The sequence below is a fragment of the Rattus norvegicus genome, chromosome 1 (genome assembly GCF_021556685.1).
Source record: "Rattus norvegicus strain SHRSP/BbbUtx chromosome 1, alternate assembly SHRSP_T2T, whole genome shotgun sequence".
NCBI lineage: Eukaryota > Metazoa > Chordata > Mammalia > Rodentia > Muridae > Rattus > Rattus norvegicus.
This window is the reverse complement of record NC_141534.1, coordinates 166859423-166887012: the sequence shown is the minus strand read 5'-3', so window position 1 is coordinate 166887012 and position 27590 is coordinate 166859423. Positions and strand designations below refer to the sequence as shown.

Below are 27590 nucleotides of genomic sequence, written 5' to 3'. Positions count from 1 at the left end.
AGAGTAAATGTCACAAGCTGTACTGGGTTGCTTTAAGATTTAGGTAGGAATTATGTATAAAAGCACTTAGTATAGTGCTCAACGTGTAAGCACTCATCGACGCCAGTTTACTAGGTTCCTGACTCTGGATCGAACTGCCTCGGGCCCATGTGGTATAGCTTGATCCTCTGAGTGCTGTAGCCTGCTTTAAATTCTGCCCTGGCTCTCCCTTTATTGCTTCTTTGACGTTGGTAGAGGTGCTAGCTTTTTGGAGTATTCACTTCCCTCTGTGTAAGTGGATACAGTGCTGGCAGCAGCCCCTGGGGAGTACTGCAAGGGTTAAATGAGATACTCAATATAATGTTTAGCAGTGATATTTAAACAGTAAAGCCACTTTGAAAGAGGAATAGAATACTTCATGTTTTATGGGATTCCTGGTGTGAATGAGTGGGTCTCTGTATCTTTATCTGTTTCTTGTGCCCTTTCTTGGGCTCTTTTTATTCTCTTTGTGTATTTTGTCCTAGTCTAGTGTGTTAGGTGTTAGTTTTTGTTTTATCTTTTTATATTTTATGTTCTTATTATACCTTAGAAGCCTGTTTATTTTCTAGTGAGAGATGCGGGGGCGGGAGTAATAGAGGGAGGAGAAACCATAATCAGGATATATAAGGGAAAAAAATCTATTTTCAAGGCGGAAGAGGAACAGCATAGATATTAGCATAGTGAGTGATTTATTTCTGATGTACAAATGAATGTCGTGATTTGAGGAATGAGGTAAAATGTTTCTTACAGTGGATTGTGCTTTTAAAAGTTTGAAAGTTACTGGCTAGCAGTCCAGTAACAGAAGTCAGTAATGTAAGCTACTTCTTAGAACCTTTTTATTTCCAATAAATACCTACTATAAAACTCTGTGTGTGTGTGTGTGTGTGAATCTGGTGCACAGAGTTCTTCACATTTGCTAGGGGAAATGATTAGGTTTTGCTGTTTATATGAAGATTTGGGTGACTAGATCTGAACTAACATGCTGAGATGGGAATGAGGTGTGGGGCGTGGCCTGATGTCTTGTGGTGCTGCACTACCTGGCACATAGTAGATTCTTAAGCATTTTCTGGATGAATGGGATAACTGTCTTTATTAGAGCCTAAATTTGGAATTTCTCCACGTTAATACCAACCTGATAGAGTCATAGACTGAGATTTTTATGTTTTATTGAATTCCTTTTTTTAAGCAATCATAAGACTTTTTTTTGTTTATCTACATTAATAACTTGGTTATAATGTTTAGGTTGATGTAAAATGCTAATTGAGTCCTGAAAGCTACCGGTGAAAGGAGAGCGAAGGAAATTCTGCAAACGTACCCTCAGGCCACAGTTCTCTATTTCAGCTTAGTGGGCATGCAGTATCTTATGTATTTATACTTTTACTGAGATCAGAAGGATGGTAAAATACATATATGATTAGTTATATCTTCTACTCACTACCAAAGTGTAACTTTTTTTTTGCCACTGAAAAGTATTCGGGAAGAAAGCTAGTATTGAAAAGTAGTGGATCTGAATGAATTCTGGCTCAAAGCCCTGTTGTAGCTGAGGCTTCGGGCAGGCTTCTTAATTCTGCACTTACATTTCATTTGTAAATTTGAATAGTGGTTACATTGGAATGTGTGTGGATCAGATGACATGGCACATGTTAGGTGCATAGAGCAAGCAGGCACCTAATGTTAGCTTTTATTCATTGTTTGTTAATATAGTCATTGATTATTGTGTCAAGCATGCAGCTAGTTACTAGGAACACACAATTAGTAAATCACAAGCTTCTGTGAAGGAAGTTGGGAAACTTGTTATGACAGTCAGTGTGCAGAATGGATTTGTAGGGCAAATCCTAGCTATGGAGACACTTAGGAGTCATTTGCATTCAGTACAGGGGAACCGAACACTGAAGAGCGTGGTGAAGAAAGTGCTGGCTGTGTGCTGCCGCCCTTGCATTTCAGAGATAAACGAGCGTAGTTAATGAGGATGCATGTTTGTCAGACTTTTCTACTTGCTGTTCTAGTCAGCACTAACTGTCCAGTTGACACAGACTAGAATTATCTGAGGGGAAAACATTGATTGTGGAATTGCCCAGATCAGATTGGTGTGTGGGCATTTTGTGGGGGTTCTGTGGTGATTAATGGATGCAGGAGGGCTCAGCTCACTGTGGATGGCACCATCCCTGGCAGCTGCTTCTGGGCTATGTTAGAAAGATAGCCCAGCCTGAGCCTGGGACTGAGCCCGGGAGTGAGCTTGCAGAGTTCCTCATGACTTCTGTTCCAAGTTCTTACCCTGACTTCCCTCAGATACAGACTGTGACCTGGAAACATCAGCCAAACAACTGCTTCCCCCTGAGTTGATTTGGTCAGGTGTTTTGTCACAGCAGCAGCAGGGAAACTGGAGCTTGTGTCAGTATGGTGTGTTGTGGGTGCACATTTGATCACGGGTGTGTGGAATCCCAGAGTCTGGAGTACATTACAATTTTACTTGCATTTACCCTATAGTGTGTGAAATTTAGTAACTCTGCACTTCTTGTCCTTGTGATTCTCTCACAATGCCGATGTTCTGACAGAAGGAAGTTGGCTTACTGAGAGAGATGAAGGAAGAATTAGCATGTCTGGAATTCACTTTGCCTATATGCTAAGACTTTGTGCTGTGCTTAGTGGGGACTTCCCACTGTGTGTGAGGCATCAGACTGTGTGAGGATGTGCTTGAGAGCACGGCGTATTAAAAAGAGGAATGCTGAGGGAGCACTGGTCTTTCGCACTTAATAAGTGTGTTTCATTCTGCTTTGGAAGAATAAATTCTAAGAAGCTTTAGGGATGGTGAAGAGACATGAAGGCCAAGGACAGCATTTGCTGGTTATTCATTCCAGTCTTTCCTGTGGAAGCAGATCCTGTAAAGACACAGTGAGCTACTCTACCCAGATTTGTGTTTCAGTGAAGCTTGTATTTTGATTTTAGAGATCCTCAGTTCTTAGACAAGTGTAGATTTCTTTTTGCACGGTGGGTTACGTCCGTGTTTTGAACTGTTCTGTATTTGTACTGTTTTGCCGTCCTTGGGTAATGTAGAGGCCTGTTGGGGACTTTTTAAAGCATTTGCTACAGTAGTTGAATGAAAACAACCACAGAAACAAAATCAACCACAGCAACAAAAGATCCCATAGAATGGCCTGAACTGAGAACTAAAAGCAAGATTGCAGGAACAGATAGTCTTGTGAATTTGTTGAAAGGGAGCAGAGAAATCAGTACCTGTGGGGATAAGAACTTAGGAAGCTTTCCTTGTAAGAGATGTGAGTCAAGTCACTAATAATGTGCTATGTTTGCATGTTATGGTGGAGGGGAGACATTGATGGTCCAGAGACTTTGAGTAGAGAAAACTGATGTGGAAGTATATATTCTCATTAGATAATTCAACAAATGCTTTCGAAGGCACTAAATGACAATTGGCGTATTAGTTAAGGTTTCTATCACTGTGAAGAGACACCATGACCACAGCAATTCTTATAAAGGAAAACACTTAATTGGAGCTGGCTTAAAATTTCAGAGGTGTAGTCCATTATTAACAGGTGGGAAGAGGGCAGTGCACAGGCAGACATAGTGCTGGAGAAGGACCTGAGAGGTCTAGATCTTGATCAAGGGCATCGGGGACTGTGTCACATTGGGCGTACCTTGAGCAGATAAGACCTCAAAGCCTGCCCCCCAGTGACACACTTCCCTCAGCAGGGTCTCACATATTTCAACAAGGCTATGCCTCCCTCCCAGGGGTGCCACTCCCTTGTGGTCTGTGGGAGCCAATTACAGTTAAACTGCCACATTTGGATACATGCAGGAGACCATCCTTCTCTATCACATCCCTAGTGGTGAGGCAGACTCAAGCCTTTGTAGCAAGTATGACACATGCTAGTGTGTTAAAGAGTGCTCTGAGCCAGGTTAGTAACGGACTTCTCTCTGGGTTAGTAGAAAAGCTTTGGAAAAGAGAAAGCAGAGAAAGGGTTTGAGGTGTGGATAAGGAATCATCACACTGTGAAGGAGAGGAAATGTACTTTAGGAAGAAGCATGTGTGAAGTCACGGCGTAGGTCAAGTATGGCCTCATGAGGAGTGGCATGTGGGAGCTGGGGGCAGGGACTTTACAGGAAGGAGAGAGGGTGTAGCTGGCGTGGTAGGTTTGGGGTCCTGTCGTATATATGTTAGAGGGAGTTAAGAGCTACCAGAAGTTACTCAGTAGGAGGACGGTAGTGTCGTATCTCTCTATAAAGAACTAGAGATGAGGTTACAGAAGCAATGTTGAGAATACATGGAAAGACAGAGTTTAAGACACAGGGAGGCTGCCATCAAATACACACATAAGCTGTCTTCAGTAATGCTGGGAGATTGCATGAGATGAACTGTTCAGATAGAACCGTTTTGTGGTTAAAGAATCAAACTAGCATGGTTGGATACTGGAGGTACAATCCAGGAGAGGGTGCAAATTGAATGCAAGTCCGTTTGGTTCCGAATCCTGGACTGTTTCTAACTTCGGAATCGTTTTGCTATTATAAAGGAAAACATTTAGGTGGGGCTGTCTTACAGGTTCAGAGGTTTAGTCCATTATCACCATGGCAGGGAGCATGGCGGCACACAGGCAGACATGGTGCTGGAGAGGCAGCTGAGAGTTCTCCATCCTGATTAGCGTGCAGTGTGTGTGTTGTCGGGGAGAGGGGGCAGACAGGCCCTGGCTTGAGTGTTTGAAACCTCAAAGTCCACCCCAGTGACACACTTCCTCCCACAAGGTCACACCTCTAATAGTGCTACTCCCTATGAGCCTATGGGGGCCAATTACATTCAGACCACCACAATAGTGAATGATGTCTTGCCTCACATAGCAGCAGAAATCAAAGGCTATTGTTTCATGGTGGTGGTGGATGTGATGTTGTGGACATGAGGATAAGTGCTCTGAGGTCCAGGCCCTTCATCGTGGCTGCTCCTGAGCTCTGTGTCTACATTCGATTCTGTGGCTTTTTAGTCGTAGACTTTACTGGTGGTCCATCACAGGCTGCCTAACAAGAAGATGACACTTTTGGGGTCGATTTTAGACTTAGCATGGAAGTTTTATTTGCTTGACTATTTTTGTCTGCTTCTGCAAGTCTGTCAACCTCTGTTGTCAGCCTTCTCTGACTCTTCACCCTTCCTTCCAAGCTGCTCCCTGCCTTCCCAGGCCTGTCCTCTTCTGTGACTCTTAACTGTAACACTTGGCTGTAAGGTTGGTTTGTTTATCCCATGTGACTTTGTTATGTCCTCAGTTGTTCAGGTCCATCTTTAGGACCTTTTATTGATTTGTCTAAGCTAATATTAAAATTCTTTGTGGAGAGTCCCATGCCTGCTCTCTGTGAGGGCCCCATGCCTACTCCTGTGACTGCTCTCTGTGAGGGTCCTGTGACTATTGGCTGTGGAGGGCCCCATGTCTGCTCTCTGTAGTTTCTCTTCCCACATCACTTCCTCTGTTCACTGCTCATTTCCTCTTTAACCTGCTAATGGTTTGTTACAGTTTCCATTGTGTGTTCTCTCTCTCTCTCTCTCTCTTTCTGTCCTCCTATGTTAGCACTTTGGTTTTCATTTTCTCCTTTTGTGTATTTTATTAAGTACCCCCAACCCTGCATGTCAATTTTCTAGCATACTCTAACAACAGCTTTTGTTTTATTACAGCAACATTTTACATTATTGGATAGTCTAGTTACTCTCCAGCCCATTGCCCTCTTGTAGTGTACTCAATAAATGAATTTTCAAAAATGCTGTTGTCTTAGTTTGCTGTGATGAAACACATGGCCAAAGTAACTTTGGGAAGATCATCAAAGGAAGTCAGGACAGGGACTCAAATAGGGAAGGAACCTGGAGGCAGGAGCTTACACAGATGCCATGGAGGGATGCTGCTTATTGGCTTGTTCTTCATGGCTTGCTCTGCCTGCTTTCTTTTTTTTTTTTTTTTTTTTTTTTGGTTCTTTTTTTCGGAGCTGGGGACCGAACCCAGGGCCTTGCGCTTCCTAGGTAAGCGCTCTACCACTGAGCTAAATCCCCAGCCCCTCTGCCTGCTTTCTTATAGAACCTGGACCACCAGCCCAGGGATGGCATCACCCACCCCTCCCCGGTGATCACTAATTAAGAAACAGCTTTACAGCTGGATCTTCTAGATGCATCTTTTCTATTGAGGTTCCAACTTTCAGATGTCAGTATCTTGTGTCAAGTTGTCGTAAACCTAGCCAGCGTAGCCATCTGTATAGTTTTAATAGCTAAATAATAGTACATTGTCCGGATATACGTAATTAGCCTAACTATTTGCTCAGTGTTTAGCCTCAAGGTAATTTTTGGTTTTCATTTTGTAGTGAATATCTTTTTTTATTGTGTGTGTGTGTGTGTGTGTGTGTGTGTGTGTGTGAGAGAGAGAGAGAGAGAGAGAGAGAGAGAGAGGGAGAGAAAGAGGGAGAGAAAGAGGGAGGGAGGGAGGAGGAGGAGAGAGAGAGAGAGAAAGAGAGAGAGAGAGAGAGAGAGAGAGAGAGAGAGAGAGAGAGATGGATTACAGCATGCTTGAGGAAGTAAGAGAACTTGAGGACTTGGCCTTTTTCTTCTTTCATGTGCTCACTGGAGGTCAAACTCAGGCCATACATTTCTAGAAATTAAATTACTATACCTGAAGTTACAAACATTGTGTAAGTTCTTAGTATGTGAGCTAAGAAATTTTGATTTGATTGATGATTTACTAGGGGACGGTTTAAAAATATAAACAGTGGAATTGAGTATAATGGTAGTTAGAGGAATTCAGACTTATGCATTGCTAGGAAGTCTGTGCACTTGATTCTAAATTTTACTAGCTTTTAATTAAGAACATTTTAAAAGATTTAATGCATGAGTGTTTTACCCAGATGTATGTGTACATTATGCATACCTACTGCCTGTAGAGGTCAGAAGAGGACATCAGATCATCTGGAATTTGAGTTATAGGCAGTGCGAGCTGCCCTGTGAGTGCTGGGAATCAAACCCATGTCCTCTGCAAGAGCTACAAGTGCTGTCACTCTTCTTAGTTCTTAGCTTTCTCGCCACTCTCCTCCAAGGTGAGCACTCTTGTACTGCCTACTGTAATTGCTGCTTGTGTGAGTGGACGAGCGAGCGCGTGAGCAGGTGTGCTAGGTTAATATGGTTGACACATTGCTGCTGTTCACACTCTTAAATGCTAATCCGAGAATAGTAAATAATTAGCTTGTTTATGTTCTTTGTGGTGCTGGGGATTGAACCCACTGCCTCACATGTATTATGTAAGTGCTCTAACTGAGCCATATCACCCCCAAGAGTAGGGGATCATATTAGTTTGAGTTTAGCGCACATTGATGGTTTACTCTTATTTTTCTTCATGCTGCACAGGGTGTCCTTACTTTAACATTAGATTTTCTCCTTTGGAGGGCTGGCTGTGGTGGCCAGTACCTGCGATCTCAGCACTCAGAGATTGATGCAGGAGGGTCACGTGTCTGGGGTACATGGTGAGATTCCATTTGACAGTTTTCTTTTGAGGTTTGGTGGACAGACACATGCGTACATGGGTAACTTGAGACTGTTGACAGTGACTCCTGGGTCCTGTGTAAACACTTACTGTATGTTTCTGATAGGTACAGCGTTTCCCCTTTGTCTGCCAGGGATATGCTCTGAGATCCCCAGTGCATGCAGGCCGCTGTGGATAGGACCAAACCCTGTATTACTTTTCTAAGTGTACCTAGTCCCAGTGCTGTGTTCAGCTGCCATAGACAGCTGTGATGTCTTTTCTCATCTGAACCTCAGCACACATAAAATCCAAGCTTCATTTCCTCCTGTCTTTGCTGTCAGGGTTTTACTCCTTTAGAACACTTTTTATATTTATTGATTTTGTGCATGCCTGGGTGAGTACATGCATGTACCTTTGTGTGTACCTCAGTCTGTATGTAAAATCAGAGAACAACTTTGGGAGTCATTTCTCTCCTTCCACCATGTAGATTTCTGGGATCAAATTGATGTTATCAGGCGTGGCTACAAGTACCTTTATCCCCTGAGCCATCTTGGTGGTGCCATTTTAGTTTCTTTAAAGAGTATTTTCTTTCTGTTTTCCCAGGTGTGTGTGTGTGTGTGTGTGTGTGTGTGTGTGTGTGTGTGTATACACATACATACTAGGCTTGTATATTCCTGCTTATTCCTCTTTTATACTTAGGGCCTATGTCTCTGTTGTTACAGTCACTCAATAACCATTGCTCCAACTTCGTCCTTCCCATCCCTATCACCACTCTCAGAAGAGTGTCATATCACTTTGTGCCTTAGATGCAGAAATACATTGCTTTGTGTCCAGAACTCATACCTGGGTTCTGGTGCTGCCTTTGGGCCTCCTCAGCAGCCGTTTCCGGCCATTGTCTTCAATGTTTCATGTTTCAGCATTGTCTTCGTTGCTGTCCAGTGCATCCTGGGTCCCACTGTCTCACAGAGCACTCTAGTTTACAAGTGGCTTTTCTTGGCTTTGCCAGTATGTTTTCTTGATCCCTGCCATAACTCACCCCTTTCAGGGAACCTGGCCATTTTTATTATGTCGGCTCCTGTTGGTCCTTTCTTCTCCCTTCAGATTTATTTGCGTATCTGCATTTGCCATATAATTTCTTCATCTCATAATCTGAAAAAAATAGTCTGGTCTCTTTTGTGCTTTTATCGTGTTTTTCTTGCAACGCTTATGAGGCATGTGGATTTTAAATTCTTCTGGGTACAGTGGAACAGATTGTAGCAGACAAAGACTCCTGCTGAGAATAACTAGAAGAGCCTTATTTAAAAAAAGTCCACATGAGAGCTCTGTAAGGTTGCCAAGGCAGCCAGAGCTTCAGGCTTGGATTCTTGGTGAGGGGAGGAAGCAGCTAGAGAAGCAGGGAGTCAGATGTGCTGTCTTCGTGGGCCTGAGGAGATTAAAAGTGTAGCCTAGGTACAGGCAGCCAGACCTGAGAGGCCAGGATTCTAAGGAGAAGTAACATTTCTCCCACCTGCTATCCCTTGGAGCATCTGCTGGCTAAAGTGGGTAGGCTACAGGCTGGGGAGCCTCACAGAAAAGCAGCCTTTGAGAAACAGGCAGTCGTGTAGCTTTCCTTAGTGTAGAGGAAGAAAATGCCCAGGATCTGCTGAGGAAGACAGGCATGGTGAATGCCTGGGATCCTCACTGGACCCTGTGGGGTGTGACAAGGGCAGAGTCAAGTTTACAGCCTCGAAGCTGAAGCAGTTTTGAGTCTGTTGATGTCCTCTTTAGGTTGTAGGGTGATTTACTCTCATTCTGACTGCTGGTAGGGAACATGGTGAGCCTCAGTAGGGAGATGATGTCATCCAGAGCTGTTGCTTTGAATCTAGGGTGAAAACAGACGTTACAGGAGCAACTGTAGAGGCGTGTGCCCCACTTACACAGCGGTTGGTTTAGTCTTAGTTTGAAAGGCATTCACATTACAGTCCTCAGTGTTGTGAGAGGTCTGCAGTGAACATCCTTACGTAGGTCTTTGAACATATAAATATCTTTAAGATACAGTATCCTATGCATGCTACCTCAGTCTCTGTGAGGTTATGTGTGCATTAGTCATTGGTTTAGAGGGCAGTGTTTTCTTGGTGTCCTCCATCCCCTCTGACTTTTACATTCACCTGTTTCTTCTTCTTAGGGGTTCCCTGAGCCCTGAGGGAGGGATTTGATGGAGACATCCTGTTAAGGGCTGAGTGTTCCAAGGTCTCTTATTCTCTGTATAATGTCTGGCTATGGTCTCTGTATTTTGTTTCCATTTGCTGCAGGAGGAAGCCTCTTTGCTGATGGCTGAGCACGGCAGTGGTGTCTTGTTTTACCCTAGATCCTGGGCTATCAACTCTCAGGTTCTTGGCCATCCAGGCAGTGTCGGGTGTGGACTCCATCTCGTGGTGAGCCTCTATCAGATCAGCTATCGGCTGCTCACTTCCACGAGCTTTGTGCCACTGTTGCCCTCCCATATCCCGTAGGCAGGACACCACTGTAGATCTGAGGGTTTGTGGCTGATTGGGAGTTTAAGTTTCTCTTTTGGTAGCATGTAGATTATCTTCTTGTATGCTAGAATATAGGGGCAAATGTTCTATGTAGGCACGAGCTCGGCTTCTCCATGTTTAATAGTGTGTGGGTGTTATCTTTAACATTGGAATCTTGCTATCAGTTTATGGAGAGCAGCCTGTAATCTTAGTAACAACCTGGGTTATTTGGGGGTTCGTATGGGACCCCCCTTTGGCCAAAAACTCAATTAGATGTAATCCAGTCTGGCATTAGAAGCTTCGTTTGCTGACAAGAGATGGCCAGCGAGGGGTCCGTCTCCTCCACTATTTGGCAATTTTATTTAGATTATCTTCATATATGTGTGTATTACTATGTTTGCTTTTTATACCACCCCAGGGTCTGATGCACCAGTTAGGGTCCTAGAGCCAAAAAGGAAAGTAGACAAGCATCCCCTTCCTCACTCAGAGGAATCACTTGCAAGAGTACATTTAGTTTTCTCAAGGGGAGTCTCACAGGGGAAACAAACTCTTCTTAAAGACGGCATGTCCAGCCATAGCTTGCCCACAGACAGTGAGCTCAGCAGCAGCTTTGTGGGGTCCTTGTCTTAGAGTGCCTTGTCAGGGATCTTTTTATTTTAATTTTTTTTGAAAATATATTTTATTGGTTTTTTTTGTGCTCTACCCCACCCCCACAGAATTTCCCCGTGTAGCCCTGGCTGTCCTGGAACTCACTCTGTAGACCAGGCTGGCCTCAAACTCAGAGATCCGCCTGCCTCTGCCTTCTAAGTCCTCAGATTCAATGAGATTAAAGGCATGGGACACCACTGCTTTTGTGTGTGTGTGTGTGTGTGTGTGTGTGTGTGTGTGTGTGTGTGTGTGTGTGTGTATTTTAGTATGTGAGAGCACAGAATCTGATTTACAGGGTTTCAGTTATGGTTTTCATACAGTGTTGGGCATTAGCAAATTAAACTCTGTACCTCAGTTTCCTTGTCTGGAAAATGGTGTAAAGACATACCACAGAGACATTATGATGAGTGAGTTAGACATGGACCCAGCACATCCTATACTTGACTACTGTTAAAGGATGGTACTGTTTCAACCTGGTACAAGGTGAGAGTACGGGTAGAAGGTTGAGAGCACTGCAGGCGTAGACGTGGGGCAGGGCGTGGTTTAGCCAGGAGCCATAACCTGTCAGGAAGGAATGAGGTGATATAGAACTGCAGAGGTGCACACACTGTGTCCCAGGACAGACTCTTGTACTGTATTGAAATACAGTGGTGTGGAGCCCGCTCTGCTAGTTAGAGACAGTTATCCCTTTATGTTTGAAGAGAGCACAACACTCCCTAGTTAAACATCCTGTGGCAGATTTTAATTTAGCCATGTATTTGCATGGTGGTAAATAACTCACCAAACACTTTTACAGCTCACAACCTTTGAATTGATTGTTTAATGTCATGTCTGTAGTTTTAAGATGTGGTTGAAATATTAGAAAGTTAAAAATGGGGCTGGGGATTTAGCTCAGTGGTAGAGCGCTTACCTAGGAAGCGCAAGGCCCTGGGTTCGGTCCCCAGCTCCGAAAAAAAAAAAGAAAAAAAAAAAAAGAAAGTTAAAAATGAAGAAATTCATGCCTAGAGAATTTTCTTTTAAAAGTGTCTCAAGGACAAATGGCTAGCCAGACATTCAAATCTAAGACATAATAGGTCTCAAGACTCAACAAATCCAAAATTCTCTTTTATTCTGCCACATTCATAAACTTTGTGTATGGGGACACTCAGGCATGTCCGGGGACTAGAGGACAGTTGACTTTGGCCTTAGGATTGGTAAGCTAGCATCTTCCAGCATAGTAAAGTAGGGTTTTTTCTAATACTACACTGAAGGACTAGGGACACGGTTCACTGGTTAAGAGCACTGGCCTTTCTTACAGAGGATCCAGGTTCAATTCTGAGCACTCACATGGTGGCTCAGGATTGTCTGTGATTCCCATTCCAGAGGATCCAGTGGCCTCTCTGGCCTCCAAGGCCGATGCTTGGTGCACAGATACACACGCAGACCAAACTCCCATGCACAGTAAATAAAAATTTAAAAAGCTACATTCAGTGTGGGAGTTTTGGTAGCCCTGGGCTTGGGGCAAGTAGCAGAATGTCTGTCTGGTAGTTCATTTGTTTTCATTAACAAATCACCAGTCACCCTGCCCCAGAGAATCCATTTAAAAAAGGATCTTTAAGGACATTTTTCTGGTCTTAGAATGTACATTAGACTGCAGTCTTGTGCTTAGGTTACTGACCACAGGTGTGTGTCATCCTTAAGACATCTTGTCCCTTGGGAGTTTCTCCTCCTGGTTTGTAGAGTCAGAGTCAGAGGGCAGGCATCAGGAAATTCTGTCAGCCCTGGATTCCTTTATGAATGGGGATATTCTGTGCTCTCATGCATCCAAAGTCACGTCTAGCACTTTCTGTGCTACTAAAACCTTTGGGAATCTTCGAACAGTTGCTAAATGTTTTCCTTGATAGGGCACTTTTAACCAACAAAGCAACAAGGCCCCTTGGGATTGGTAGATTTTTTTTCTTTAACTTCTCTGAACAAGAAAGGGTTGTGTTGCTTTTCCTGTTGGCCTGGACATCTTGTTCCTCTGCTTATGATAGTTTTGCTGGCATCCCAACCTCAAGTTCCTCTTTTGGGGTGGAGGAAGCTGACATAAAATCCTAAGAAGGTTGGGGAAGTGAGGAAAAATTTAAGTAAAATCCTACATCAGCAGATGCAAACCATCGTACAAGCCATGGAACCAAATGGGTCTGCCTACTGATAATGTTAAGTGTTTGCTGCACAGTCTCCATTCAACTGTAGAAGAATGATTTGAGGAGCTTTGGGGCCAACAAAGTGGCTCAGCAGGCAAGATGCCCACTGTCGCCGTGGCCACCTGAGTTCAATCCTGTGGTCTTCCTGGAGGGAAGAGTGCAGACTGCTCAGGTTGTTCTTTAACCTCTGATGTACACAGTAGCAAATGCCCACCTCCTGTAAGTTAGTAAGCGTACAATAAAACGTTTAAAAGGGGAGCTTTCATTTCCTGGCCTTTGCTTGGTCCGTTGTTTTCTTCATATTCATCCAGGCAAATTGAAATGCCACACTAAATAGAGTTTCAGCTTTGATGTTGTAACTACTCTTAGCCAAATAGTATTCTACCTGTGTGGTTGAACTGTAGTGGAATTTTACAGACTTCAGAAGAATGTTGACTAGGAGATAAGAGTGGATTCAAGTTGATGCTGAATCAACAGCTGTAGATGTCATTGCTATCATTTCTCAAATCCAAACTGACACCAAAACATTTTCTTTTATTGGATATTTTCTTTATTTACATTTCAAATGTTATCCCCTTTCATGGTTTTCCCTCCTGAAACCCTCATCCCATTCCCCTACCTCCTGCATCCATGAGGGTGCTCCCCTACCCACCCAGTCCCTCCCTCCCACCTCCCCGCCCTGACATTCCCCTACACTGGGGCATCAAGCCTTTACAGACCAAGGGCCTTTCCTCCCATTGATTCCCAACAATGCCATCCTCTCTTACATATGTGGCTGGAGCCATGGGTCCCTCCAGTGGACTCTTTGGTTGGTGGTTAGTCCCTGGGAGCTCTGGGGTGTCTGGTTGGTTGATATTGTTGCTCTTTCCATGAGGTTGCAAACCCCTTTAGCTATGTCAGTCCTTTCTCTAACTCCGCCATTGGGGATCCTGTTCTCAAGTCCAGTGATTGGCTGTGAGCGGATGCCTCTGTATTTGTCAGACTCTGGCAGAGCCTCTCAGGAGACAGCTATAAGGCTCTTGTCAGCGTGCACCTCTCGGTATCCCAAATAGTGACTGGGTTTGGTGACTGCATATGGGATGGATCCCCATGTGTGACAGTCTCTGGATGGCCATTCCTTCAGTCTCTGCTCCATACTTTGTCTTCGTATTTCCTCCTGTGAATATTTTGTCCCCCCTTAGAATTACTGAAGCATTCACACTTTTATCTTCCTCCTTCTTGAGCTTCATGTGGTCTGTGAATTGTATCTTGGGTATTCTGAGCTTTTGGGCTAATATACACTTATGAATGAGTGCATACCATGTGACTGTTCTTTTGTTACCTCACTCAGGATGATATTTTCTAGTTTCATCCATTTGCCTAAGAATTTCATGAAGTCATTGGTTTTTTTTTTTTTGTTTTTTTGTTTTGTTTTTTTTTGTTTTTTTGTTTTTTGTTTTTTTTGGGTTTTTTTGGTTCTTTTTTTCGGAGCTGGGGACTGAACCCAGGGCCTTGCGCTTCCTAGGAAGTCATTGTTTTTGATAGCTGAGTAGTACTCCATTGTGTAAATGTACCAAATTTTCTGTATCCATTCCTCTGTTGAAGGACATCTGGGTTCTTTCCAGCTTTTGGCTATTATAAATAAGGCTGCTATGAATATAGTAGAGCATGTGTCTTTGTTATATGTTGGAGCATCTTTTGGGTATATGCCCAGGAGTGATTTCCAGAGTGGTTGTACCAGCTTGCAATCCCACCAACAATGAAGGAGTCTTCCTCTTTTTCTAAGTCCTCACCAGCATCTGCTGTCCCCTGAGTTTTTGATCTCAGCCATTCTGACTGGTGTGAGGTGGAATTTCAGGGTTGTTTAGATTTGCATTTCCCTGATGACTAGGATGTTGGACATTTCTTTAGGTACTTCTCAGCCATTCGATATTCCTCAGTTGAGAATTCTGTTTAGTTCTGTACCCCATTTTTTAATAGGCTTATTTGATTCCCTGGAGTCTAACTTCTTGAGTTCTTTGTATATATTAGATATTAGCCCTCTATCAAATGTAGGATTGGTAAAGATCTTTTCCTAATCTGTTGGTTGCCATTTTGTCCTAATGACTGTGTCTTTTGCCTTACAGAAGCTTTGCAATTTTATGAGGTCCCATTTGTCTATTCTTGATCTTAGAGTATAAACCCTTGGTGTTCAGGAAATTTTTCCCTGTGCCCATGTGTTCGAGACTCTTCCCCACTTTCTCTTCTATTAGTTTCAGTGTATTTAGTTTTTATGTGGAGGTCCTTGATCCACTTGGACTTAAACTTTGTACAGGGTGATAAGAATGGATCAATTTGGGGTTGGGGATTTAGCTCAGTGGTAGAGCGCTTGCCTAGCAAGCGCAAGGCCCTGGGTTTGGTCCCCAGCTCCGAAAAAAAGAAAAAAAAAAAAAAAGAATGGATCAATTTGAATTCTTCTACATGCTGACCGCCAGTTGAACCAGCACCATTTGTTGAAAATGCTGTCTTTTTTCCACTGGATAATTTTAGCTCCTTTGTCAAAGATCAAGTGACCATAGGTGTGTGGGTTCATTTCTGGGTCTTCAGTTCTATTCCACTGATCTATTTGTGTCTCTGTACCAATACCATAGTTTTTATCACTATTGCTCTGTAAAACAGCTTGAGGGCAGGGATTTTTAAAGCTAGGCATTTAGTAGTGCATATTTGTAATACCAACATTTAGATGTCTGAGGCAGGAAGATCTTGAGGTTAGCCTGCGCTGCACAATGTGTACACTCTGTGTGTGTGTGTGTGTGTGTGTGTGTGTGTGTGTGTGTGTGTGCTCTGTGTGTGTGTCTGTCTGTGCCCAAGCATCACCCACTTACTAGGGATGCTTGTAGGACTCAGCATATAGTTGAACTCATAGCTGTGATCTAGGGCAGTGAAATAATACTGAGCAAAACATTCTGTGGAACAAAGTCTGGAGGAAATTAGGTACAGGCTTCCAGAGTCTTTTCTGAGTAGAGGCATGCAAGATGTGTATTACTCCCCCAGCAAAGAAAGTAGAACACTGGGTGCATGTTGTCAACCAGGGAAACTTGCTGGAGACTTAGTGCCTAGAGTTCTTAGAGTGAATGGATGACGTACACTTTGTGCTGAGCATGTACCAAGATTTCATACTCATAGTAGGCAAGCAGGTATTTCTAGAATCAGTTAGGTGCAACAAATCATTCTTTTTTTTTTTTTAACAGTGTCTAGACTATTCTACAAGAGACAAAAACACACTTCATCTCCACGTACAATGGCCCAATATTGTTTTATCCCATGCGTATAACCGCTCCTATCACTGACAGACTAGAGCAGCAAATTAATGGGAAAGCAAATCGTTCTTACTGGTAAGGAACCCTACCTGAAGTCTGAGTGGAAGGCATCAGCCAAAGGCTAAGTTGGCAGGCAATCCTTCATAATGACAGATTTACCATATCTCTTTTTGGCAATGTATGGTTTGTATATATGTGATATTTAGCATATAGAGTGTGCTCATTAACTGTTAGGTTTTATGTTTTTGAGACAGCATCCTACTGCATAGCCCAGGCTGAGTTTAGACTATGTATCTGGGGTGGCCTGGAGTTTACAAAGATCAGTTTCCCCAGTACTAGGGATACAGGTAGCCACACATGAGACCTATTTTGAGGACTGTTCGTTGAGTACTAACACTAATAGTACTTATAATTATGGTGTGCTTGCCTTGTGAGATAGATTAGTTTTTTAGAAAGCATTATACTTTGTGAGGTTCCCGACAGGGAAATGTTCCAGGTGAGAGAAGAATGAAACTCATTCAGCCTCACTTAGGTAAATTGCGCTAAGCCAAACTTGGAGAGTCTGAGACCATTTGGTTCATTTTAGCCATATTTAAGCACAGCATGATTTTGGAAACAGTTTTCTGATAACAGCTCAGTCCCATGAGTATAACAGAGCTTAAGACATGCTTACATTGAAATTCTTCATCTCTCACGCAGATAGGTACTGTTCACTCAGGTAGTGCCCACGACTTAGGATCTGGGAAGAATGATGGAGGTGAACATAAGGCCTGTGGGAGTCAGGATTGGCCTGGCCCTAAGCTAGCATAGACGTCACTTAGGCTGTTGTAAAGCACACATGACCTCACTCAGATGAGGATGGGCTTTCTGGCCTGGAAGCAGGAAAGACTTAGAGGGAAAAGGTCTAGGACAATTAAAAACAATCCTGGGAGGTGTGGGCATTGTCTCACTCAGCAGACAGTCAACTGCACCCTTTGCCAGCATCCAGGAGGGCAGGTGAGCCTTTCGTAGAAGAAATAAGCCTGCATGTCCTCCTGGTGTCTGCAGGGCTTAGCCTTGTGCACGAGATCTCTTGACCTTTACAGTACCTTAAAAATAGAGAGATGGTGGTGGTGATGATGACGATTATGTAAGGTCTTCTGTAGCTCAGGCTGGCCTCAGAGCCAAATTTCTCCTGTCTCACTCTTTCCAATGTGAAGATTTCAGGCATGGGCCATCATGGTTGGTTTAGCATTTTACATTTTTAAAGCCAACCCCCCATTATTCTAACCCAATATTAAGATAAGTTATGTCAGTCCTAATGTTAGTGACTACACGATAGCACCCTGCTCTTGTCTTTTGAATTCAGACAAGTCAGAGGCATAGTAAGACTAAGACACAGGAGCGATTATAATGATTGTGGTCTAATGGACTCTGAGGTAGGTTGGCCAGTGTCTTGACTTGTATTTAGTAGAGGAGGAGACTGGAGAAAAGCAAAGCGTGGCCATTTCTAAATAATTTCATTTCATTGTCAGAACAAGTGTCTGAACCCATATGTCTTTCACACATCTGCAGGGGTGTGATGCCAGATGCGGAGTTCTGTTTAGCCTTGTATGATTTCTTAATGAATGTTCCAAAGCTAATTTGGCTTTCTGTGTAAATGTACATTTAAAAAAAGATCTGTGTTTCTTTTAACTTGTAAGTAAAAACAAGTTATAATTTAAAGAACATTACACCACTAATATAATATGATACAATACAATCTCATGTTTAGTAAATTGTGCTATATGGTACTCGGTTTGAAATTACTTACAAACTGTTTTCACTCTCCTTAATCCTCATTTGAGTCTTAAGCCTATAGTGAATGATTTCATTAATTAGAATTATATTTGCTATTATTCTGATCTTATAGAAGAGGGAATTGAACCTTTCTTATCGGAGGCTCTTATGCTAGTCTAGGATCGAGTATTAAATTTTAGACTATTTACAAGATGAAGATACTATGCTCTTGAGACTTGAAAATTTTGTTTTTGAAATTAGTGTGTATTAGTTATATAAATTAACTCAGTGTGTACTAAATAACCAGCAAGAACTGGTTTAAACAGAGAAAACTCCCTAATGGTAAACTGAGCTGCTGTTTGTACTCCGCTATCACTGAGTATTTTTATTCTCTGGTGTTGGGCGGCAGTCTTATTTATAAGCCTGCATAAGATTATGTCCCTTATGCTGCTCTTCAAAATACTTGGAATTCTTAAAAGCGAATCTGAGGAGATTGCTATAGTTTGTACCAGAAGGAACTGTGGTAACATTGATTATGTCTTGGTCCTAAGGTCTTCCCAGTATGAATTGAATGCAGAAGCCATAAAAGACCAGTTGGAGGCTAAGGCGTAGCAGTTCACGCCTTTAACCCTAATCCCAGCAAGTGGGAGGCTGAGGCTGGTGCATCTCGGAGTTCCAGGAAAAGAGCCTATCTTTAAAAAAAAGAACAGTTTGAGAAATCTCTTCTAAAAGAATATCCACACACGTGACAGAGAGGAAGAGTAGTAGTGACCTTCACTTACACAGAGGCTTCAACAAGTCAGGAAGCTGGGCTGTGTAATCAGTACAGCGACACAGCTCCTCTAGAAGAGATTGGAACTACTCCTAGCCATGTGGGAAGCCCTGGTGGTCCTCATGACTTGTCTCTAGGAATGCCACTGTCGCCAACACTGTGATGAGCAGATGGCCGCTGTGCTGAGCTGGCGGGCCCATCGCTCAGTGTAGTCTTAGGAAGGTGTGTTTATTATCTGTTAAAAACACGCTCATCCTCAGCTCAGCACTCAGTTGCCAGCAGTGTGGCCTGTGGATAGACAAGCAGCCCTGAAAGGAACAGTATTTCATGTTAGTTGTTGTAGGTGTTAACAGTCACTGGAGATTGAAACCCAGTGTGGAACCGCATTGGGATTTTTTTTTTTCATCTTTCTCTTTTTCTTCCTCTTGGTTTTACCAGCTCCTGGTTTACTGTTTATTTCAGAGTAGTTTATGAAAAAAATAAAAATAGCTAAAGTAATAAAAACCAGAAATCTACACTTCTGATTTTAATTTAAAAAGGAATTTAATGAGAAAGAATATTGGGTAACAGTTGGCGGTGGCATAGCTAGAAAGCTCAACTTGGAAATGGCAGCCAGTATTAAAGACTTTATAGTATGGAGTCTTTGAAATTGTGTGAAATGTCTTTGTAATGTAGTATCTTATAAATATTTTGGGGGCTGGGGATTTAGCTCAGTGGTAGAGCGCTTGCCTAGGAAGCGCAAGGCCCTGGGTTCGGTCCCCAGCTCCGAAAAAAAGAACCAAAAAAAAAAAATATTTTGTTTTTTTGTTTAATACACTATTCATTGGGTAGGCACACATAAATGTAAATATGATCAAATATAATATTTTATTTTCACTAACTTTTTGGTTTGCTCACTGTGTATTTTTAATTGTGGTATATTAATTTTCTTACCATAATTATAATTTCTCCTTAAATTTTTGTTTGTTCACTGTGTTGTAGGTTCATACAGGTTCATGACTGTTATCTTTTTAATAAGTATTTTGTGTTTTTAGATAAGTAAGGAAGTGTATTCCTTTCTGTCCTTGTGATAAAGTACTGGCCAACATCAAGTCAAGGTAGAAAGGAATTGTTTTGAAACCTTCAGGTTCTGGGCCATCTTTGAGAGAAGTGAAGATGAGCACTCAGGCAGGTACTGAAGCAGAAGCCATGGCTGAATGCTGCCTGCTGGCCGCAGCACAGTTCACACTTAGCGTCTTTGCACAGCCTTAGGCCACCCAAAGCCAAATGGTGCTTCCCATTCGGACAACCTGATGTGGGTAGTCCCTCAGTTGAATTTCTGGCTCAGGTGACTCTAGACTTTGTCAGGAGGGCCCCGCTGCCATGTTTTTTGTAGTTGTGGAGAGGGATTGGCCTTAATTGCTGGAAGCAGTGTTCTTTCAATCGTTATACAGTTCCCCCTTTATCCCCGTTAAAGTTTTCTTCCAGTTCTGCCAGGCCCTCATGGTGCTCTGTCAAGCAGACCACTCTGAACCGTAGTTGCCTACCTCAGCTGTAGAGCGGGTGTGATGCCTACCATAGTGTTTCTGTGAAAGCCTCCTGAAAATGCTTACCTGTGAGAAAGTACTTAAAAACAAGATCCACTTTCTGTGATGTTTGGTCTGCAGGTATTTCTCTACATGACATGTGTGACTGGTGCCTGGGGAGGCCAGAACAGGGCTGGATCTCCTGTGAGCTACTGTGTGGGCACTGGGAATTGAACCCAGGTCCTATGGAAGAGAAGCCAGTGTCCTAACTGCTGAGCCATCTCTAGCCCATAAAGTACTTTTTAAAAGGGAGTTTTGCTTTCTTTTTTCTTCTTCCTTTTGTCTTTAAAAAGCATCATCTTCGAATATACTGGCTTGTAAGTGGAATGTGGTTTGGGCCATGACAGACAGAGTCATCAGGACTTGAAGTGGTGAGGGATCGATGGGTTGTTTGTCTTCCAGACTGAGGGCGGGGTGGGTGTCTGTTTAGTGCATGGGAGAACTTTGAGTCCCTGTCTGTATCTGAGTCAGGCCCACTGCTTTTGTTTCTTCATTATTCTTCAGTATCTTTCTTTTGAAAATAAATAAAATTGAGTCAACTGAAAAAGGGCAGAAGGCTTTTGAGGAACTTAGTTTTTGTAGAGCCAACACTGGGAGGTTAAAGTTATCAATAAATTGTAAAATTATTACTATAGTTAGAACACTATCGTGAAGATATAAACTATTGTCATATTTACAGAAATAAAGTGTGTATCCCTCCACCTTTTTAAAGAGTGGGCTCTGGAGTGCAGGCTTTAATGAATTTGTGGTGATCCTGCTTTTGGCTCCTGAGTGCAGGGGTTGAAGGAGTGTATCAGCATGCTTGGCTTCTTGGGTTTTAGAAGACTTACCTTTATTCCTGTTCTCAATTCTTATTTTTGTTGTCCACTTGCATAACAATCATGTACTTTATGCGCCTTATGATCTCATTCTTTGATTTACAAATAGAGGATAGAAAGAGAGAAGATAGAATTTTAGATGGGAAATCAAATTTTAACGTACATGGTTTGTTTTGCGGTTAGTCAGGGGTTGAGCAGTGTATGATTTTGAAGATGATCAATTAATGGAGTACCCTAAAGAGCGTGTTGGTTCCTCAGTGGGCTCATGAGAGCCACTGGAGGCTTGGATGGCTAAAGAAAGTAGGCTACATACTGAAAAATAGAAAACATGTATGCAGATATCTGTGTGTGTGTGCGTGCGTGTGCGTGTGTATGTGCACTCGTGCACATATGGTGTGTAACATAGGGCTTGAATACAGTTTTCTCTGTGGTCTTTTGGCATGTCTGTCATTGAGCCCTTTCTGACCACTCTGGCTAAAGCAAACTTTTCTTTCCACCCTACACTCATTTCCTGATAGCATTACTACCACTACCCCAAATGTACTCTCACTTGTTTCTTTGTCTGCTCTCCCACAAGATTGTAGTCCATGGCACAAGGGCTGCGTTTGTTCATACGCTAGTGCTTAGTACAGTCCTGATTTGTAACCTTTAGTGAGTATTGATTAAGTGAACGAGAGAATATTCAAATTAAGATAACCATAAGCAGGCGTGTAATTCTAGCTCTTGGGGGGCAGAGGCAGGCAGGTCTGTGTTCAAAGCCACCCTGGTCTACAACAGTGAGTTCCAGTACAGCCAGGACTACATGATGAGGCAGTGTTAAAAAAAATTAGAAGATAACCATAATTTTTATGTAGTTTGTAATATGGCTGTCAGCAGTTGGATAGTGTAAAGATTCCTTCTTACAAAACTCCATTAAAAAGTATTTTCCCTTTCTTCCAGAGTTTATATTCCGAACACCAATCAAGTTAAGCAAGTCAGGAGAACTTGGTGAGGAATATGGATGCCTGAGAAAGGTACGTACATGTTAGCTTGTCATTTACGTTAGTACAGTTAATTGAAATATTGCCATTTAAGAATGCTTACTTTTAATTTTTTGGGCCTTTAAAAATTTACAACTGTCTTTCTTCATCCTATTTTCTAACAGTCTGGGTAGATTTGAAGCTACACTAGAAGCAAACATAGCTAAGAACCTTGAGTGGTCTTTTCACGGGTGAAAGTGTAGCTTTAGGGGCTGTCACACGCTATCAGGAAAGCTGTTCCACACTCATCACAGCCCTTGATAACAATTGCTTGTGTGACTTTTCTTCCAAACACTTTTAGTTACTTGTAGCTGCTGTTATTTTTTGCCTTTTACTTTATTACATACTCCAGGAGCATGTTATGGAGGCCATAGGACATTTTGAATAATATCTTAATTATAAAATATTTAGTACTGAGAAAGATTTTAATTGTGTTATCATTTTTTTTTCAATATTGGAGATCGAACCTTGGGCACGGTGGACATACTCTGCCAGTGAGGTCCAGCTCCACTCCATAACTGTTACTTTAATTTCAAACCAGTTGTCTGAGACTGGCCTATAGAAGTTTGTTGTCAAACAGGCATGCTTGGTCCCACTCCTGCACCACCACTGCTCTCTTGGGCTTATGAGCGCTTAGGTGATAATTCTGCATGTGGGCATCACTTTACAAAGGTAACATCTACTTAGTCAGCATCAGACTGGTCTAGATAGAGGCATGGAGATAAATGCCTGGAAGAAGCAGCCAGGGTGGGGCTGGGGGGTTGGGATGAAGGCTTTATTTGGGCTGACAGTGTGGAGGGATGGCCACTCCTGGTGGGAAGGGCATGGCCTCAGGTGACCCTCTGGTAACCAGACCTGTGGTGACAGAAGGGCAGTTGCTTGCTCATTTTTCTACAGGGGAGACAGGTAGTGAGGCTGGGTAGACATCAGCAGCTCCCTTCTTCCATCTAGGTACGTGCACGCAGAATCTTCCGTGTAAAAGAGACGATATGTTTTTATTATTCAGGTGGTTATGGGGCATCTGGCGTGGGTCTGGGGACACTCATCAGAACTTTAAATGCTAATGTCACAGACTCCTGCTGTTGCTAGAGAGCCTGGGAAATGCAGTGTTTTAGCAGGTGCACTAATTTCCTGTGTAAAATCCGGATTTCCTTAGTAAGGAAGAGAGCATGGTTACTGGCTGAGAGCTTGCAGTATCTGCCTCATAAAATGGAAAAAAGACCACTTTTTTGGGGGGTAAGCAATGTTAAATTAAACCACAGTTAAACTTTTGCTAAAAGTCTGGTAGAAAGGGTATAGTCAGTTCAAACGTGTCCAAGGAAGTCATTAGAGTTTGCACATTGTCGTTGTTTTGTTTTTGAAATACAAGCCTTATTATTTAGTTCAGGTCAGTCTTGAACTCAGTCCTTCAGCCTCCCAAGAAGGTGAAATTATAGATATGTGGCACTAGGGTTGTGGCTTTGGGTCACGGATCTAGGTTTATTTCAAGGGCAGTGAAATAGATAATGAGCTGTCAGTTTTGATATCAAGAAAGGATTGCAGAAGTTCGGTTACTAGCATAGGAGTAAAGTTGAAGAGCTAGGACGAGGTGGCTAAATGTGAGAGAGGCTTCGAGAAAAGTGACTTCAGAACCCAATTTGAAGCTTTCTTTCTCTCTTTCCTCTCCTCTCCCTACTCTGCCCTCCCCTCTCCTTCCTTCCCTTCCCTCACTCCCTCTCCTCCTCTTTCTGTGTATGTGTGTTACATAAAAAAATATGTATTTGTGTCTGTGTGTGGGTGTGTGCATGTGAATGTGGGTGTCTGTGTGTGGGTGTGTGCATGTGAATGAGGGTGTCTGTGTGTGGGTGTGTGCATGTGAATGTGGCTGCTTGCAGAGACCAGACTTCCGAGGCACCCCAGCTCCTGGAACAGAATTACATGCAGTTGAGAGCCTTTTGACTTGCATGGGTTCTGGGGACTGAGCTTGGGTCTGTATTACTGAAACGTGAAAATTTCACCTATCTACTTGTCTGTATACATTGAACCATGACTTAGATTTCTACTAGTCTTTCCCTTACTTGTTTTCTGTCTGCTTACTTGTGCTAGAAAACACTTGCAGCAACCTAGAGGTTTAACATGTTCTCTCACATCACAGAAGAAGCAGATTGTTGACCTATTTTAAAATGATTTTCCTATAGTATTTATAAGTACGAATGCTCACCAAATGTGTATTCAGTTGTTGGTTATCTAATCCTACAGCCTCTTCTTTGTGAACAATGATTTATGTAACGGTGTCCTTGGTTCATTATAGGACTGGATGCACTGTAAGATTTCCTGGTGTTCTGATGTCTGTCTGTCTGCTATTTTCCCCATGTCTGACATGTGCTAGTGTTCTTCTTTCTAGACAGGAATAGGTGCAGGGCCTTATGTGTTTAAGAACAGGCAAATGCATGGTAGATGCCTAAACTTGAAGAGTGCAGATGAGGCTGTGGTCTCCTTTTGGAAGTAATGTACTTTTTGGAGAAAATAACACATATAAATTCAGAGTATCATCAAATTTAGAGTAACAAGTTATTAAGGGTATTTGTGAAATGTGGTATTTTGCCTTGATACTTTCATATTTATGAGATAGGGTCAATAGTCATAAAGCTACTATAATTGTTTTTATGGGCTTAGAGAATAATTTAAATGAAATCTCTTCAAGGTTACTTCCAAAGCAAATAAAGAAGTCATCTAGCTGTAACTACTAAGCCCCCAATACAAACAAAACACTTTGTTAAACTGGCTGACTAATTATGCTTTTAATAAGTTAGGATAGCTTTATTTTTTTCTATTTGTGAAAGGCAGCAGAGTTGTATAAGTCTTTGAGTTGTAAAAAACATTAAAAATGTTTTAAAAATTATTTTTACGTGTATGGATATGTGTGTTTACCAATTGCACGTCAGTGCCACAGGAGGCCAGAAGAGGCTGTCAGGTCACCCGGGGATTGAAGTAACAGGGGTGCTGGCTATCATATGGGTGCTGAGAGCGAAACCTGGGCCCTCTGAAAGAGCAGCCAGTGCTCCTGACTGCTGAACCATCTCTTGGGCATAGTGAAAACATTTCAAAAAATCAGGTTATGAGAAAGGACTAAAGAAGACAGGTAATCAGCAGTATTATGACACCTAGTAATCATGTTTAAATGTTGTGTACACAGCGGGACGCAATTGTGCTTGTCTCTTGTCCCAGGATTTGAGTGACAGAGAGATCACACGTTGGAGGCCAGTTCATGCTACACACTGAGAAAATGCTGACCAAGGCTGAGTAGTAAAACCCAAACCCAAACCATGTCCACCATAGATAGCACAGATACAGCAGATAGATGTTCTTACAGAGGACCCGGGTTCCATTCCCAGCCCCCATTCGGCAGCTCACAACCTTTTGTCACTTCTTTCCAGGCGATGCAGTGCCCCTTCTGGCCTCTGCAGGCACCACACACAGGTGGCACACACACACACAAACACACATACACACACACATACACACACACACACACACACACACACACACACAGGCAAAACACGCACACATGAAAATAAAGGTTTTAAAAAATTATGTTGACTTTTTTTTGCCATTTTGAAGGTTACAAGTGATCTACCACTGAACCGTCATTTCCCTTTCAGTATTTTCAGTATAGAATTTCAGAAAATGTTAGTGCCAATGTTGTCCCGAATGTCAAGACCAAGAGTCAGAAATAACTTTTAACAATGAATTTGAAAATATTCTACAAAGAAATTTATTTTTATCTCTTATTACTTTTTTAAAGATTTATTTTTATTTATGTGTATTTATGTACATTTGTGTGTGTGTGTGTGTGTGTGTGCGCGTGTGTGCACATATCTGCCATATCTGTATGTGGGTGCCCATAGAAGCCAGGAGTGGGAGTTGGATCCTTAGAGCTGGCATTATGTGCAGTTATGAGCCACCGGATGAGGGAACTGAACCAGGGACAGGGGCAGGGCTGGGGGATGTTTTAGAACAGGGTTTCTCCGTGTAGTCCCAGTTAACCTGGAACTCACTTTGTAAACCAGGCTGGCCTCAAACTCAGAGGTCCGCCTGCCTCTGCTTCCCTGCTTCCCAAGTGCTGGGACTAAAGGTATATACTACCATTGCCCAGTTTATGGCCCCTCTCCAGCCTTGTCTACAGAGAGAGTTACAGGACAGCCAAGGGTACACACAGAGAAACCGTGTCGAAAAAAACCAACCAACCAACCAAACAAACAGACAAAAACCCAAAACAAAACTATTTTTAAAATGAATTCAAAATTTTCACTTTTTAAAAAAACAAAACAAAACAAAACAAAAAACCAGGGTCTCTAGTTTATCTGTGGTTGCCCTGGAACTTAATATGTAGACCTGTCAGACCTTAAACTCATGGAGTTCTGCCTGCCTCTGGGTCTGAATGCTGGGATTAAAAGTGTGCACTGCCATGCCTGGCTCACTTACTCTTTTTATAAAAATCTACTTGTTTATCTTAGGTTTTTTAAAACTGCAGATATTTATCAAATGATTATATATTATACAATTAGTAGTAATTAAACCGAGAGGCAATATTACAGAGCCAGTTGCCCAACTTGAAATCCTACTTGGCAACTTACTAATGTATGAATTTAGGCAAACTACATAATCTTTGTATGTCTTGGTTTCCTGGTCATTAAAATGGATACCATACTCCCTAGCTTGCCCTTATTGTGAAATACTGTCGGCACCTGTAAATTCATATATGACTATCAGTTATTTTTACTAGTATTAAAAAAATGAGCACATAGTGACCCTCTTGGTTGCTGTAGTGGTTTTTGTTTCGGTAAGAAATAGAAGACTGGAAAGTTGTAGTTGTAAGTGGAGAGCGAGCGCTGTGTGGCCTGGGTGAGCATATTCTGGGTGAGCATATTCTCCCTCAGGACTATGGCGCTGAGAATCTATCCCTGTTTCTTATCTTCTGGATGTTACATTAGATGTTATATCTGTTCAAATGGTTTTTGCCAGGTTTCAAATTTTTGTTTTTTGTTTTGTTTTTTTATTTGTTTTCTGGGGAGCAGGGTTTCTCTGTGTAGTTCTGGCTGTCCTGGAACTCACTCTGTAGACCAGGCTGTCCTTGAACTGGGAGATTCTTCTGCTTCTGCCTCCCAAGTGCTGAGATTAAAGGTGGGCACCATCACCACCCAGTTACCTGTTAGAATGCTGATTAGGACTGCATTAATCTGTGTATCAGTTTGGGGAGAGCTGGCATGTTCATAATATTGACCATCAATTTCTGTTGACTTCTCAATTTCTCCAAGTAGTCTTCTCAACTTACATCTTAGATGGGGCTTGGGGTTTGGGGTTGGGGGAAGGAGAAAAGAGAAAGGAGAAAGGAGAAAAGAGAGGGAAGGAGGGGCTGGGGAAGAAGGCAAAGCTGACTCTCCTTATAAGGGCATCAGTGCCATCACGAGCTCTACTCATGATCTCCTGTTACTCTAGAGGCTAAAGCCTCAAATACAAATTTGGGGATGAGAAGGCTCAAACATATAGTCCCTAGCAAGAGTCAGCTGCTGTCACTGAAG

The 27590-nt window shown here is 42.5% G+C and overlaps 1 protein-coding gene and 1 non-coding gene across 3 annotated transcripts in view; one reads left to right on the top strand and one right to left on the bottom strand.

Annotated features, from left to right (window-relative positions):
- Window positions 1-27590, top strand: part of Rnf169 (ring finger protein 169) — a 61646-nt gene that overhangs the window by 9138 nt on the left and 24918 nt on the right. For both annotated transcript variants that reach the window (NM_001432557.1, XM_087590277.1), the window contains 1 exon segment: window positions 21950-22023. In NM_001432557.1, the coding sequence (NP_001419486.1) occupies window positions 21950-22023 (74 nt within the window).
- Window positions 16026-16155, bottom strand: LOC120100366 (small nucleolar RNA SNORA20). The gene has a single exon (XR_015655862.1). It is a non-coding gene; the product is annotated as a small nucleolar RNA SNORA20 (small nucleolar RNA).